The sequence below is a fragment of the Doryrhamphus excisus genome, chromosome 14, assembly GCF_030265055.1.
Source record: "Doryrhamphus excisus isolate RoL2022-K1 chromosome 14, RoL_Dexc_1.0, whole genome shotgun sequence".
Classification (NCBI taxonomy): domain Eukaryota; kingdom Metazoa; phylum Chordata; class Actinopteri; order Syngnathiformes; family Syngnathidae; genus Doryrhamphus; species Doryrhamphus excisus.
Window position 1 is genome coordinate 14,358,903 of NC_080479.1, and position 17,675 is coordinate 14,376,577.

The 17,675-nt window shown below is 40.0% G+C and overlaps 2 protein-coding genes and 1 long non-coding RNA gene across 3 annotated transcripts in view; 1 reads left to right on the forward strand and 2 right to left on the reverse strand.

The window, feature by feature from the left end:
- Nucleotides 1-17,675, reverse strand: part of LOC131101744 (uncharacterized) — a 32,100-nt gene that overhangs the window by 4,774 nt on the left and 9,651 nt on the right. The gene's annotated exons all lie outside the window — the stretch shown is intronic.
- Nucleotides 1,335-15,412, reverse strand: psmb2 (proteasome 20S subunit beta 2). Its single transcript, XM_058047086.1, has 6 exons — nucleotides 14,998-15,412; nucleotides 14,440-14,562; nucleotides 14,212-14,282; nucleotides 2,803-2,965; nucleotides 2,623-2,672; nucleotides 1,335-1,556 (listed from the first exon to the last, which is right to left on the reverse strand). The coding sequence occupies exons 1-6, from the start codon at nucleotides 15,086-15,088 to the stop codon at nucleotides 1,458-1,460; spliced, it is 597 nt and encodes a 198-aa protein (XP_057903069.1). The 5' UTR covers nucleotides 15,089-15,412; the 3' UTR covers nucleotides 1,335-1,457.
- Nucleotides 15,193-16,314, forward strand: cdca5 (cell division cycle associated 5). Its single transcript, XM_058047085.1, has one exon. The coding sequence runs from the start codon at nucleotides 15,219-15,221 to the stop codon at nucleotides 16,068-16,070; it is 852 nt and encodes a 283-aa protein (XP_057903068.1). The 5' UTR covers nucleotides 15,193-15,218; the 3' UTR covers nucleotides 16,071-16,314.

Sequence of the window (17,675 nt, forward strand, 5' to 3'; positions counted from 1 at the left end):
TACCCCTCCTCTTTATCTGACACTCAGCAGGGCCGCTCTCCATCTCTGCATGTGTGCCTGCAGGCAAACATATGCTGCTCTTCCCGTCAAGAAGATTCCGGTGTGTTTGAGAGAGGAGGGATTGTTTAATGTTTATTAATCACCTGTCTGCCGAGTGGGGAGGCGAGACAGCGGTACAGCCACACACACACACACACACACACACACACACACACACACACATCAATTGGGCACAGTTACCATCTTGTCCTGGTTTTACATTTACAGCCATGTACTGAATGGACTCTTGTTACTCTTTATGTGTTAAAAGAGCTATACAGCTAAATACAGGGTGGGAAACCTGCAGCCCGGGGGCTATGCATGGACTCAGACAGCATTTGATCAGGTTCACCTTGCAATACACAGCGCTTCAGAGCCGATAGAAAGCCCTAAAATGCTCATGATATTAAATAAACCATACTACAGTCCATATATTGGACTGACACAGGATGGAAATCAAATCACATTTTGTACACTTTAGAAAATACATAATATACTTAAGACATCTCCTTTTTAAAAAGGTCCTGCTTGGGGGGGGGGTTAACTCAATGAAATGTATTTAATTTTTTGTATTTTATGAAGCCTGAACTTGTTGCATATACAGTGAGAAATATATGTACCGTAATAATGGAATGGCTAGCAAACAAAGTAAATATAATAAAAAAATAAAATCACTGTCAATTAAATAAAATGGTAAATTTAGGTAAAATATTTTTAACACAAGAGTTTGCATGTGAATTAATTTAAATAATTATATATATAAAATAATTATTATTTTAAATAAATGTGTTTGAATTTGTTTTAAATAAATACAATAAAAATATATACTAATAATAGTAAAACTATTATATAGTATAGTAAAACATGTTTTGATACAAGTGTAGTCTCGTCAATTACAATTGAACATTACAATGCAATTTACTTATTAAATGCTTAATTTAGACCAAAAACATGCTTAAATATGCATATTTTTGGGCTAATAATAAGCCATGAAACCATGCTAATATTACCACACAATCATGTACTGTATTTGGCCACATAAACAAAAAGGGAGAGTTTTTGCTCATGTGGTACACTATCGAGTTTGGACGGTACTCGTCCAACCTAAGAGCATCTAAATATTTTTATTTTCTTTATTTTTGCACAGGCAGAAAGCATGAGCAAGTGTCCATTGCACACAAGCACAGTGACTGACTTCAAGTGCAAAAGTACACAGCCAGGAGCATGTTCTCTTTCCATGTTGCAGATGAGTAAACTAGCGAGCAACCAGAAAAGCACCACAGGGACAAAGAGTGTACATATCTCAACTGCACGTCACTTTTTATTGGAAGAGAAAGAACAAGGAGGTCAGTGGTAAAAAAAAAAAAAAAAAAGATTGTGTGTGTGTGTGTGTGTGCCGGTAGCTAAGCGGGGAACGGTCACTTGTTTGGAGTGAGTTTCTCCAGGTCATGGATGCCCTCCTTGTCAATCAAACGGACGCTGAAGGAGGGAAGGTTCAGAATGAAGCGCTTGTTCAGCTAGAGGAGGGAGAAGCAGAAATTCAGACTTGGGAGTATAAACAGCAGATGTATGATAATGAAAAGCCTAAAATACATTTTAAAAAAACACAAAAATAACAATATAGTACTTTGGCAGCGTATGCATTTTTTGCACGTTTGTCACACTTGAACTGACCACAACTCATCTTTGCAGAATTGTTGTCATTCAGCCACATGGGAGGGTTTTCCAGCATGAAGCGCCTTTTTAAGGTCATGCCACAGTATCTCAATAGGATTCAGGTCAGGACTCCAAAGTCTTTGTTTTTTTTCAGTTGTTCAGAGATGGACATGCTGGTGTGTTTTTGGATCATTGTCCTACTGCAGAACCCAAGTTGGTTTCATTCACTTTCACTATTTGTGGATAATGGCTCTCACTGTGGTTAGCTGGAGTCCCAAAGCTTGAGACATGGCTTTGTAACCTTTGCCAGACGGAAATTACTTTTTCTCATTTGTTCCTGAATTTCTGAGTTCTTGAGGTTCTTACTTTGACCCTACTTCACTTAGTAAAAAGGGCAAGTCTTATTTAAGTGATTTCTAGATTCATTTAAAGTTTCATTTAAAAATTCACCTTTGTTTGATTATCTGATAAGTAAGGATCGATATTTGCGTTTTTTCCTTGTATCGATATCGGCCAATACGCGTGTGGGTTTAAACTATGACAGAAATGTTTTGCACATGGTTGAATATTTATTCCTTTTAAAGTTGATAATGCCGTTTAAATGTGTTTAAGAAAGCTGAATCCTACTGTGTTCAGTGTTTACATTTCAATAAATATTTGTTTAAACATGAGACCAGTAATATTTGTTATCATGGTCATTTTTTCATGTAAATTGAGGGAGCAAAAGCAGTATCGGCCACAAATATCGGCCCAAGCAAAATCGGCTGAGGGTGATGGAAAAAAAATCGGTATCGGCCCCAAAAAAACCATATCGGTCGATCCCTACTGATAAGTGTGACAAACATGCAAAAAAACTTCACACCACTGTAATTACCTACAATTTTAAACTAATGAAGAAAAATGGTAAAAAAAAAAAAAACAACTAACTTCGTCAATGCATTTCTTCAGGAGCGCCACTGCTTCATCTCTGGTCAGATCTGAAAGAGAAACAAGGAGAGGATGATGTCTCCATAGATGAAGTTGACCACAACCGATCCTTGTACTATTTTTATATTTTACAGTGAGCAAAAGTGAATATACGGAAGGTAATGAGGTCTGAAAACCGACCTGGTCTGTAGTAGCGGTCAAGGATGCTAAGCGTGAGAAAGGCTCCGTAGCCGTGGGCAGCAAAGGGGGCCTTAGCCAGCGCGGACAGGTAGTCCATGTAGTACAGACCCGGACCGTCTGCATCATCGTAGCCTGCCAGCAACATGTTGACGTGATATGGCGTCTGAAGAGAGATGGAGGGGGGTGGGAGGGTCAACGAGGTCAAGGTCAACATTCATTTAACATGTGCCTGCAAAATAAATCATGTAAGACCGAATGCCCAACTATAGGAAACTGAAAAATTCAAGAACTGACATTTAATCTGAAAATGCAAGTTATTTCACGACGCTACAAAACAAAAGGCCTAATCGGTGTCCGGTATATTTATGTAACATATCAACCATTATTCGAATCGAATAGCATAAAAAACATATCTGGGAAGATGAATAGGTTAACATAACAAGCCAGTGAGTCCAACCCCATAGATAACAGTAAGCAACTTCACCAAGCTCTCGATCTCATTCCATATCACTGAAAGGCAGAAGCAGCATATAGCCTTGACCGCCCTCTTGGGGCTGTTGATGGAATTGTTCACTCCTTGGTTCATGTCAGTGATTATGCACTAACATTTAAAAACATGTTGATTATAGAATAGAATTATATATATATATATATATATATATATATATATATATATATATATATATATATATATATATATATATATATATATAAAATCCGGAATATATATTCCGGACTATAAGTCACACTTTTTTCCATAGGTTGGCTGTCTGTTCCTGCGACTTATACTCCACAGCGACTTGTAAATGAAAAAACTGTTAATGTTACATAAACAGCGGACACCTTTTCTGTTCATGTTTATATTTTGTGTAGCTGAATAACCATTGTGTTAGCATATCTTACACCTATTCAGCCTGTTCTCTATTTTATTGTTAGAACAAGGACATAATGTCTGTTTTGGTCAAGTAGTTTGTAAAATAAATTACCCTCAAATATGCGACTTATACTCCAGTGCAACTTATGTACGTTTTTATGCATTTTTGGCCTTGTGCGACTTATACTCCGGAGCGACTTCTAGTCCAGAAAATACGGTATATATAATATAAGTCATATATACAGGTCATCTATTGAAAGTTTGCACATTTGAATAAATGTAAAACAAACTGAAGCGGTTACTATGTCATTAATGTACATTAGATTAGACATAGACAAGTGTGTCAATTGAGCAATTGGGAATGAGGCACCGTCCAGAAGTAATATTTTGCATCAGTATTACACGTCAACAGTGTTTAATTGCATAGCAGCTCAAGTGACCACCTGAAAAGGCCACTGTATGACATTCTGTAAACAACATAGCAATCAAAAGCGATTCAGAAAGTCTTCTTTTGACCATATCTACAAATGTCCATCGAGGTTGTATCTTCAGGGTCAAACAACATCTTTGTCATTTCCAGAGGAAAAAATGACATGTTTTTTTTTTTTTTAAGTGTAACCAGCTCCTTCAGAAGGTGAAAGAGGGTCACAGGGCAAAGGTGTGTGTGTGTGTGTGTGTTGAAGGGGGTTAGCCACTTGCACTGTGACATCTGCTGGAAGGCAGCACCCCTGTTGCCTCCCTCATCGCACCCTCCCCTCCATTTTCATTTCTTTGCTCCCGCTTCTCCTCCCCTCTCCTCTCCTCTCCCGTCGCCTTCTTCACCCTGAGCCCCCGAGTAACGCCAGGGCTCATTAAAAACTTCTAAAGTCGTTTCTCTTGCAGCCTCCCCCCCACCCCATCTTTAGAAATTACATCTTCCACGCTTGCAGCCTCTTCTCTCCCTCCAGTACACTAATTTATCTCCTCCTCAATTAAAAGAAACACAATTTGGAGGCCTTCAAAAACAACCTCCAGCCTAAATGCTTGACAGACAAAGACTCTGCAGAGTTTTTGATGGAGTACCAAACAGAAAATAAATAGAAATATCTTACATTCTCTCTTGCAGCGAGGCAACAACTGATGTATATGGCGGCAGGCAAGCTGTGATCCACACACCTGGCTTGTCATTTCAATTAAGCTAACATTTGACCTGCTTATTTCTCTGACTTGTGTTGGCGTTATATTTGCCACCAGGGAGATGATTGTTATACTCCCCCGTGGAGCGGGCTTTAGTGTGAGTGTTAACGACGGCCCCGGCACAAACACACCGCGCTCGCTAGAAAGCGGAGTCTGTGCACAGCAGGCACAAGTGAATATCTTGTGTGTGTGTGTGTGTGTGTGTGTGTGCGTACTTTTATTCCTCTGTGAGCCTGCGAACGCCCCAAGTGGCATCACCACCCCCCCCTACCCAACAGACACCTGCCTCACTGGTTACAATGTAACAATAATATGGACCTGGTATCAAAATAACCTTCCCATGTCACCTCTTAGGCACCTTGTTAACCCCGCCACCTGAACTCACACCTTGAATCACATTAACAAACAATATGCATCATCTTTATCATACCCCCCCCAACGCACACACACACACACACAAATGTTTATGACACACAATGACATACAAAAGACTGAAATTCTATTATTCTTTATGATAGACTTCGATGAGACAAAAAATAAATACATTTGCATCAGAAAGTGCAATATGTACCAAATGATACGAGAAAGAACAACTGCGCCCTCTCTTACTTGCAAGATTTCATCATCGAGGAAGGCATTTGGGTATTTAGCCTCATTATATTTGCCACTCACACAAGATATCTGTGTTGTCGGTTGCCAAACTTGACATGAGTAGAGCATTTTTCCAGACAATAAGCCCTTCTGGAGTACGGGGTTAAAAAAATGTGTCATGAAGAGGAAAAGACACGCATTGGACTGAAAGTAGTATTTACTGTAGTACGTTCAGCTCCACAACAGCATAAAGGACATACCTGGGAGGCTGAATAGGCTACATTATCCAGTGGGGGCAGTGTCCAAGTGAGAGTTGCTGTGTGACATAGTATATGAATGGACAAATACCGTATTTTATGGACTATAAGTCGCTCCGGAGTATAAGTCGCACAAGGCCAAAAATGCATAATTAAGTAGAAAAAAAACATACATAAGTCGCTCCGCAGTATAAGTCTCACAAGGCCAAAAATGCATAATTAAGTAGAAAAAAACATACATAAGTCGCACTGGAGTATAAGTCGCATTTTTTGCGGGTAAGTTATTTTACAAACTACTTGACCAAAACCGACATTACGTCCTCTTGGAAGGCAAGTTCTAACAATAAAAGAATAGAGAACAAGCTTTTGAAAAAACAAACAACAAAAAAATAACAACAGAGAACAGGCTGAATAGGTGTAAGATATGCTAACACAATGGTTATTCAGCTACACAAAAAATAAACATGAACAGAAAAGGTGTCCAGTGTTTATGTAACATAAACAGTTTTTTTCATTTATAAGTCGCTTTGGAGTATAAGTCACAGTAACAGCCAACCTATGAAAAAAAGTGCAACTTATAGTACGGAAAATACGGTAACTAGTACAGACATCTATTGCTACATCACTATTCAACCATTGCTTAGCGCTCTGTCACTCTATTGTGTTTTTTTTGTCCCCCCAAAAAATTAACAAATAAATTTGTGGTTGACTATAGCCCATTATTGGTCAAAACATATTGAAATAAAAATTACATGTAATATTGTGGCTACGAGGCATACGTAATGACAAAAAAAGTTAATGAGACATGGAATTACATCACATTACAATCACACTGCATGTCCGACATAGAGTGAAAAGAAGTTCCCCTCCTACTCTGTGTGGAAGTGGTAATTTTTTGCTTCTTATTTTGTCTTTCTTCCCCACTTCATTTGAAACTCTTAGGTTTAGAATTAAGACTCCAGCATCCCCTGCAACCCTCGTGAGGATAAGCGGCAGAAAATGAATGAAATTGGAGGCTAACTTGCTAGCTCAATAGCATGCTATGCAGCAATGACCGTCTTGTGTGTCTGCTGTGTAAAGTGTCAAATACAAAGTGAGCATAAACCTCCTTTCTATGCAACAACTACAAAATTATTGTATTTATTAACATTGAATCCGACTAATCCAACCAATTATAAAGCGATAAACGAGGGAATGACTCATTAAGTTTAGTTACACTGAGTTAACTGGCTAGGTCTTGAGATTTTACAACAATTAACTTGTAACTCCTATATTTAACTTCACATTACTTGAAGCACTTAAAAATGGTACCAACTACTAATATGGAAAACAACATGAACTGATTTTCAAGCTCTTCCTCCAAGTTCCAGTCCCTCCATGCCTCACGTCTCCCTCGCGCCCCCTGTTTTTTTTGCACCCTACCCCGGGGCATGTTCTCTTTATTGGCATTTCTCCTCAATCTGCTGTATTAATTGTTCATCTGTGCAGGGGACAGCGAGCTGTGTGCAATATGGTGCCAGTAATTATTTGTGCCCACTGTGTGCTCGTGTTAGAAATATTTCACTAACACACACACAGAGCGCCAGCTGTAGCGCACCACTGCGGAGAAGCTAACTGTTGCGGAGGCCTTACAAAAGTCTAACTGTAAACAGTTACAGTAGCACTTCATGGACTGACAACACACTGGCAATTTCTCAAAAAGGGTCTAAATTCATAGAAGTTTTCCTGCATCCCAGTCATAGTCAATTCAGTGTGGTTGGTTAGCAGGCTTTTGCCTAAACTACTTTAACTGTGGACCAAGACAGTATTACTACATTATTGCCCAATTTCATAATGACTTTCTACCATTTGTACTTCTATGTACAGTTTATCATTCAAACTTCATGAAGCATCCGTCTTTAGCCACAAAGTCTGCTAGTTCCGTTGGTAAAAATGTTATAATGGTTATTTTTCAGTGTTTTCCCCCAGTCTTAATTAATCAATATATAAAATTAATAAATAAATTAACCAAGAGACCTGGTTTGGACAGTAAATCGGTCATAGTTAAGACACAAATAACTTTTTACGACCTTGTAAATACAGATTTCTAACATTATTAGAGACCTCTAGACATAAAATAACACCCCTATAGTCACATCTGAACTTGTATTACCCTACACAGTAAATAAGACACATCGTTTGTGTCGCTACAAACCCTCGATACACAGCCACGTTGATAGACTGTTACGAAAGAACATGTTAATGTGTCACGTTTACACACCTCTGAAATGACAAGTCGTCTCTCTAAGGCGTAAAATGCATAGACATAGACTTTCTTTATTGTCATTGCCTGGCTGCCGTGTAATAATAAATAATAATGTGGAGAATAAATAGATTACATCAAATATGAACAATGTACAGTGTAAACAGTAATTTGTACAAATAATTTAAATAATTTAGAATAAATAACAATAATTCAAAGTTTTGGTTGTGCGTGTGGGCAGGTAGAGGGGCTTATTTTGGCATTCAGCAGTCTGATGAGGTCTTGCACCCTTGCCTTGGTACGATCCAACACCTTTCTCATTTGTTATAAAGTGCGTATATCTTCGCAACTCATACAAATGTTGCTCTAAAATTTGACATGTGATCCAAGATGGCGGCATAAAAAAACAGACGGTATAAAAAAGCGGGCATTATTGTGGCAAAATTTTTGCTAACACTCTGGAAGTTAACTACAAAACACGCCAACAGGGGTGGGCGTTAACTAAAGTACTACGATATATGTATTTTAGTTGAGATGCATATTATTAAAGACAAATAATAGGCTATATTGAACCGTGAACCAACGTGATTTATTCATGAATGGATTTTTGAAAAAGCCTAGAATTTGAACCACAAAGTGGCGAGGGACGACTGCACTACAATCTACACGGCATGAAAACAAAGCCCCCTAAAAGCATCAGATTATCCGGCCCGTCAGCGTTGAACTTTTTGTGTCTTTCTGCGCTGAATCCTCATTACTGATGCGGCATCGTCGAGGCCTCAGGTGATCATGTTGTCTTGCCAATTTCCTTTGTCTCTCCTCTGTCGCTCTCTAAAGCTCGAGTCAATGCCAGTACACTCCAGAGGTTAATAACGTGGCTCGGTTGTTTTCCTGGACGACGGGGGTTAGTAAGCGCGGTTCTATGTGAACAGTCCCCAGCATCCTCGGCTCAGACATGCTCTGATGACTGGAGTTAACTACACATCCCGGAGGTTGGCAGCCACTGAAGTATGACATCTTTTCAGACTATAGGAACTCATCTGTAATTTATCCTGCGGGAATAAGGACGTACGAATTAACAATATAGCTCTGATTAATTTATCAGCCTGTAGTTTTTAACCTAAGGGTTTGGACACGCTGGCACTGTTGGGATCATTTTTTTTTTTGGAGGAGGGGGAGCAGGCACTTGAAAGATGACAGGGATTGAGGAGAAACAATTGGGATACAAAACAAATCATTATCTTGATGAGTCCTTTTTTTTTTGTCTTGGCCTGGATATTTAATCAAATTAATTAAAACCAACTGCAAAATATCTGGGACAGTTGCCCAGACAACGGAACAAAAGCTAAAGACTGCTAGGCATATTCACATAAATCGATACTTTGCGATGTTTTGTCCTGGGAATGATCTTTAACTCAATGATTCATTAGTGCATTAGATGATGCACATGTTGCAGAGGATAAAGAAAGCCTAAAAAATGTAGGAGTTCATTTCAGGTTTTCCGGTTTGCATCCATTTCTAGGTTACGTACTATAGTACAGTATAGTATAAGGCAGAGGTAGGGAACCTATGGCTCGGGAGCCAGGTAGGGCTCTTTTGATGACACTATCTGGCTCTCAAGCATTTCTTACCACAATAAAAATGTATGTTTGCTAACATTTTAAAGTAAACATCACAGAAATCACTGTTAAAAATAATATTAAAAATCAAAACTTTCTTATGCATTTTAATTCGTCCATCTATTTTCCACTGCAATACGGCCGACCATATCCATCTTTCCTGATTATATTTTCCAGGTCAAACACCAAAACTTGATTATTACTGGGTAATGCGGTAGTCTACCTCGGTCATTGAGATGTCAAAAAAATGTAAATGTAAATGTAAACTTTCCTCCTTTAGTCAAATAGCTAAAGCTGCAGAACTAAGCCTTCTGGTGAAGATGGCCAAAAGAATGAAATACGTGTACTGAATACAGTTCAAAACTATGCAGCAGCAGAAGTTGCATTAATGGCAGCAAGTATTTGATTTATTATTAGACACTGCGCTGCTCACAAAAGTATGCTGGCCACACCCCATTGGCGTGGGGTAGTGTGCCTGGTCTACATAATTAGAGCCCATTATATGTAAAACTGTTGGTCTTACATAAAAATGCACACATTTCATTGCATTCAAAATGTATATGGCTCTCACAGATACACATTTTTAAAATATCTGGCCTTCATGGCTCTCTTAGCCAAAAAGGTTCCCGACCCCTGGTATAAGGTATTTTTTATTACAATAAATCCATTATTAGCTTTGTGTTTAGGGCTGCTACTAACAATTATTTTCTTTGTCGATTAATCTGAAGATTGTCATTTCGAATAATCAAGGTTCTGGACTATTTCAAACAGCATATTCACATAAATCGATACTTTGCGATGTTTTGTCCTGGGAATGATCTTTAACTCAATGATTCATTAGTGCATTAGATGATGCACATGTTGCAGAGGATAAAGAAAGCCGAGAAATGTAGGAGTTCATTTCAGGTTTTCCGGTTTGCATCCATTTCCAGGTTACGTACTATAGTACTGTTACTGACTGTGGTCATAAGGTATTTTTTATTACAATCCATGTTAGCTTTGTGTTTAGGGCTGCTACTAACAATTATTTTCTTTGTCGATTAATCTGAAGATTGTCGTTTTGAATAATCAAGGTTCTGGACTATTTCAAAACAGTGTTTTGTGTTAACATTTTTTGGTGCATATGGGATTTAGTTGTAACCTTGGTTACACTGTATTTCATAAACATGACGATGAGCCAACATTCTCCCAAAAAGTAAATTGATAAAGAAATGGTGCTCTAAAATCGAAAGACCGCATACTCAGTGGAGTGATCGAAAGCATGGTAAAAAAAAAAAATGTTTATCCAACATAATTTGCAAAGGTCCGGATACTCCTGGGGTTGATGAATGTGAGCGGAAACATAGCTGGAGGAAGGTGTGGGATGCGGGTCGAGAGAAAAAAAAAAAGTGCTTTGGATTTTTCAGCTTCTCTTGAGAATGCAGTACTGATAAATCCCAATCTCACAAAGCCAACACCGTAACCAAGAGGCACAAAAATAAAGATTCCCTTGCAGCGTATGACAAGACATGCATAAAAATGTACTTCTCTTTCAACATTTGCAACCTTGACTAAATAAAAATGATCCTGTAGCCGTGTGCATGTGCAAAGCATTTGAGCATTGTTTCGACCGAGCAGATGGACGTTGTTAAATTTCCATTAGAAAAACGGTCCCGGAATATCTCACCTGTTCTGCTTTTCATGTTTATTCATTCATTCATTTTCTCCCGCTTTTTCCTCACGAGGGTCGCGGGGGTGCTGGAGCCTATCCCAGCTGTCTTCGGGCGAGAGGCGGGGTACACCCTGGACTGGTCGCCAGCCAATCACAGGGCACATATAGACAAACAACCATTCACACTCACATTCATACCTATGGACAATTTGGAGTCGCTAATTAACCTAGCATGTTTTTGGAATGTGGGAGTACCTGGAGAAAACCCACGCATGCATTGGTGAGAACATGCAAACTCCACACAGAGATGGCCGAGGGTGGAATCGAACCCTGGTTCTCCAAGCTGTGAGGTCTGTGCGCTAACCACTCGACCGCCGTGCCACCGCTTTTCATGTTTATTGCCAGTCTAATGTATTGAAGGGTTGTATGTGCTTTCATTAGTGTAATATGATGGTACAGTATTCTTGTAGCTGGCATAGCTATCACCATCAAGCCAAGACGGTTCGCAAATGAAATGCAAAAAATTGAAAAATTGCAGTGAATTACCACTTGATCTAAAGATTGAAGTTTGCAAGAGAATAACTAAGGTTATGGTGTAATGATCGGCCTGAAATACTAAGGATTTAACCGCAGTTGGGTACTAAGTATGAGAGATACTTTCAGAGCCTGAAATCTGAATTGTAATAAATAGTGCAGCCTCTTGCAATATAGTATATAAATTATAATAGGGCCATTTCAAAACAGCTGCCGACGTAGGCAGTAATGTAATTTTCAGTTTTCGGACGTGTGGTTGCTCTGTGCCGCTGTTGGATTATTCGCTCTCTAGGCTCTTATTTACTTGCTAATTTCTTGTTCATAGTTGGCTACTCTCGGATGAAATGTGGTTCCAGTTAAGACTTCTATTAATGTGTACTAAGCGCTTCTGTTTTTGTTATTTTACATAGTTACATTCAAGCTTGCTTAGCAGTTAACACAGCTTCAATGTCTTAGCTTAGCAATTTCATGTCCTTCAGTTCTAAGTAGCTACAAAATTACAAGTAACTACTTGTAAGTAGTTAATTTGCCACCATGGGGGCGAGGATTAGTAACTTAGAAAAGTAACTTAACTGTTGCTCCTCCATTTTGTGGGATGTGGCCACACGGCGTAATCAACATGCATTGTTAGATTAAAATCTCAATCGGGGGGCCACAATTTAATTTGATTTTTTTTTTCATTTTCAAAATGTCAGATGTCAGGAGGCCGTTATTCATGCGCTCCTCTAATGTTAGCCATTTTAACACTTGATATACACTTGGTATCGACATGCACCGTGACTGGTACAAATTACGTATTCACACTTCATGCTGTGATTGGATCTCACGTCGCAGCTCTAGCATGCAAATAAAAACAAAGCAGAGGCGACAATTCACTTGCACCTGTACCCAGTAATTAGGATACATAGCAAAAATTAAAAATAGAGTGGGTGAGACAAGCGATGAAGATTCTTCCATAGACTGTGATAACATGTAAAAGTTTGGATCAATACAAGAGCGATGAAGTCTTTACTGATTAAACTTATTGACTGCCGCGTCTCCAAACAAGGTGAGGTAAGGTAAAGGTGCTCAGGTAACGCCCAGCTTGAACATGTGAATTTCACATCATGTGTACATTGACTCTGGCTCGTTCTCACACTCCAGCCAGTGCAACATGGTCTACAGGGTATTTATAGTGGGGGGCCCCCGGGACACCCCTCAGCCTCCTCCCGCTACTCCACTCCTATCCCCAGCTCAATGTGTCCCACATTGCCTTCCTTGCCACACTAATTGTTTTTAGGAATTATTTTCACCCTTTCGCTTTTGTGAAAGGAAGTAGCTGTACTACTCACTACTTTTTTGAAAAATGGGACACATTTTTTATACAGTGGAACCCCACTTTTTGTATAATTGGGTTTTCGGTCAAAATTTTGACCTGGTTTCTGTATATAGTCTCGCTTGTCATGTGTAACAAAGTGCAGAAAATTCACCATACACATCATACAGATCAATACTGTAAAAAAACGCAAGTGAATTTCAATATTAATAAATTTAACATTCCATATTCCATAAAAAAACCTGTTCATGACTTTCTAATTACAATCTTGATCATTATTAAAGCCTTGTAGACATGAAGTAATACCCAAATTACATTGCTCAACTGTAATGCCATGACGTCATTAAGCCATGGCGAGCTAACTAGTTAGCCTCCAGTTTATTTACTGTATTCTAAGGATTTCAAACAAAGTGGGGAAGGAAAAAGAAGCAAAAAAAAAAAAAAAACTTACCACTTCCACACGGGATGAGAAGAGAAGTTCTTTTCACTCTTGGACATGTCATGGCTGACTTACATGCAGTGTGACGTAATGTCAAGTCTTTGAAAATTTTAAATTACTGACACCTGGTGGCTAGAATACTACCAATACCTTTGTTTTTCAATATATTTTGACTAATAATACATCAAACACAAAATAGTGAACATTTATTAATGACTGTAGGGTGGTTAATCCAAACTGGTTAAAACTTTTTAACTTCCAGACATACAGTATATACGTAGACATCTCTGAGTGAGTTAGCCCGTTGCTATGAACTCTTTCAATTTCACTTGTGAAAGAGTTTTGTGAGTCCTGACTGTCCTGACAAGACGGTTGATGTTTTGGTATGGTTGAGGCCGACAGTAGTCCGTTTTGTTTTTGCAACAACAACATTATTCATTGGCCACCTCCTTACAATACAATATTTATCCTTCATGATGGTCACACAAGTGCTGCCAATATTGAGCATATCCTTCCGTGGTGCACCACACTGCCACAGGTTCTTGAGGAAGTCTTGTCTTTATGGACCCAAATTAAGTTTGCACGTACATTACAGCAAAACGACCATATTTGAGTATGGGGGCAGTTCATTCCCCACTAATACTACAACTTTGCAGTCATGACAAACTATACTTAAGTATGTTTAGCTTTGTGGTGTAGGAGTAGGCTTACCCTGCTTCGAAGGTAGTCTGCAAGGTTCTTTCTTGTGAAGTTTGCTGCTGCTGTGGGGCTGAGTTCATAGCCTGCAAAACAATTTAGATGTAAAAAAAAATGTGTGATAAGGTATGGCTGTTTTCTGATTTGATAAAACACTGTGGTGGTTAAATATGTCGACACGAAAAAAAAACAGTAAATGATGGTGGTATACAAGTTAGCTATAACAACAAACAACCTGCTTACCGTTTCTCATTTTGTAGAGCTGAACGTTCTTCTGAATGTACTCTGCAAACTGCACGGTGTCTCCTGACTCGCCCACACACAGTAGCAAAATCTTCTCACTGAGTTTGAACATCTTGTCGTAGTCTGAAAACGTCAAAGTATGGAGTTGTAGTAAGTGAGCGCTTAGCTATCATAAAGGGCAAAGGCAAACAAGCAATGACTTTCACTTTCGCTAACATTTCACGACAACGCGATGGTTATTACATACAGTTACACGAACAGTGATTTTATTATATGAAAAACGATGACAAGACAATAAGTAAAGAGAAAAAAATCTAAACATGTTTTCCATTCATAAGAGAGTGGTGTTTAGCTCAGCTTAGCATAGCTAGCTAGAAACATTCATCATGGAAAATATTTCATAGGAAACCTAACCCAGCATTGAATCTTATAATTATGTAACATTCACTTAAGGTATTCGGTAATGTACTGTTGACTTAATTTTAGTTAAACGCTCTAATATCTTCTTAAAACAGCAATGCTTGTCGGCTAACGTCAAGCTAGCACATTGTCACTCACCATGTTTCATCTGAATGATGCTGTTGGCTGCGACGTTATCGGCAGCGACGAGAACAAAATCCGGTCCCTGTATGCCAATTAAATATTCCATCCTGCATAAAAAGTGCTAATTCGATAGCGAATACTAATTATACAAACGGCTCGCTTCTTCGTCGCTTGTTCAGATTACACAGCAAAAGTTGCATTCAGCGGCGTCTGCTGTACACGTCACCGGAAACAGTATGACGTTTTTCGTGTGCGACTCGGGCGGGCAATTTGAGCGGCCTTTTCCTGTTGACTGTGGGCGATACTGTTGTTGCTGTGGACAGAATATCAACAGAAGCGACGCGTTTACACTTGATATATATTTTGGGATCCCGTTTGAGGTCGGCATGAAGGGACGAACACCTCCCAGCCTAAACGGCTCTTTGCAGCGAAGACGCTCCCCACGGTTGACGTCTCCTTTGGTAAATGCTAACAGCAATATGGCGCCGGCTAACAGCATTGCTGTTAAGCGTTCCATTGTTGTTAAGAAGATAGTGCCGAGGAAAACAGCTGCTCCGTCTGAGCACGACAAAGAAAACACACCAAGACGGCCAAACGTTTCCACCCCGGGTCTTGTCCCGGAGTGCGGGCGGTCCTCCGGTGCTAAGAAGCTGCCCGCCATGCCATCACCAATCCTCCCTCCGTCATCACCGAAGAAGCCGACTGCGGATCCGCAAGATTCGGTGTGGTGCCAGAAAGTCCGCCGCTCCTACTCCAGGCTCAGCGACAAATCCTTCAACAGCCCCGAAGCCCGAGAGACTCTATTCGGCTTTGAAAAGCTGCAGACCCCGGAAGTTGGACGGAGTGTCGGCCGAACTAGGACGGGCATTGAGGTGTCCAGCTGCTCCCTCACGTCTATGCTGGACGCCGAGTACTGTGGCTCTGCGTTCTCCGAGCCGGACGCCAACATCCCCGGTGTGGCTGTGGTGAAGGAGAAGAGGACCCGGAGGAAGATCCAACAAATAGGTGTCACGGAGCTGGACGAGCTCGCTGCCAAGATGAACGCAGAGTTTGAGGAGGCTGAGGGGTTTGAGCTGGTGGTGGAGTAAATAACGTGGAGACTGAGGAACATTGAACTGATGGACTCTATCATACCTTCACATTGTATTGGAAATGTCTCACAAAGCTGATGTTTCTATCCAGTTAAATGTTTATTATTCCGGAGCGTTTTCCTGTTATTTCATTTTTTTCAAGTGTGGATATTTTGCTGAAATCACTTTCAATTGTAGCTGTCATGTAAAATCTAGTGCATACAAACTCACTTTTTGCATGTAACAAGATAAATAAATTGGAAGTACCATTTTTCAAGTTAAATGATTAATTAAAGAAGTGGTCGACTGGCTCTTTTTAAGTCAGTCGGGTGTTCAACTTAAACATTTTCCATTAAGGACCATTCTTTCATTTTCTACCGCTTTTTCCTCACGGGGGTGCTGGAGCCTATCCCAGCTGTCTTCGGGCGAGAGGCGGGGTACACCCTGGACTGGTCGCCAGCCAATCACAGGGCACATATAGACAAACAACCATTCACACTCACATTCATACCTATGGACAATTTGGAGTCGCCAATTAACCTAGCATGTTTTTGGAATGTGGGAGGAAACCGGAGTACCCGGAAAAAACCCACACATGCACGGGGAGAACATGCAAACTCCACACAGAGATGGCCGAGGGTGGGAATTGAACCCTGGTCTCCTAGTTGCACGCTAACCACTCGACCGCCGTGCCGCCATTAAGGACCACATACTGAAAAAATAAAGAATGCAAAGGCTGCTTTGACATTTTTAAACCTGCATATATAGTTTATTGCTGTTTTTCCAAATATTTATACTTGTTTTATTTTGTCTTAATAATTAAAACATGGCCTGTCCAATTAATAAAGACAACAATAATTCACACAGGCATCAACTCTGTAGATAAAATGATCCTCTTATGTATAAATTACAGTGAGTCCAGCTGAGACTAGTTAGACACATGTACTGCATTCCTTCTCGCAGCAATGCCCTCCTGTGATTACGTCAGCTGACTAAGTGAGCCATCAGTCTACATTTAAGGCAGGTAAAACATTGCCTCTCGAGGCTTTTAAACGTCTGAACGGATGTGTTGTGTAATTTGCTCTAACACGGAGAGATGCTATCCGTCAACATCTGCCTTTTTAACCCAGCTGCTGTGACTGTAGGTGTCCTGTGCGCACGCTTCATTGTTTTTCTGTCAACATAATCATTTCAGATTAACAGACACATTAAGTCAGTGTCTTAAAGTGCTGAAAAAAAAACAATAACAAAATGAAAGCACAGTGGAACCTTGGTTAGTGTCATTAATGCGTTCCTGGAGGTTTGGCTCTAACTGAAACGGATGTTAACCGAATACATTTTTCCCGTAAGAAATCATGTTCATTCATTCATTTTCTACCGCTTATCCTCACGAGTGTTGCGAGGGTGCTGGAGCCTATCCCAGCTGTCGTCAGGAGAGAGGTGGGGTACACCCTGGACTGGACGCCAGCCAATCACAGGGCACATATAGACAAACAACCATTCACACTCACATTCATATCTATGGACAATTTGGAGTCGCCTATTAACCTAGCATGTTTTTGGAATGTGGGAGGAAACCGGAATACCCGGAGAAAACCCACGCATGTACGGGGAGAACATGCA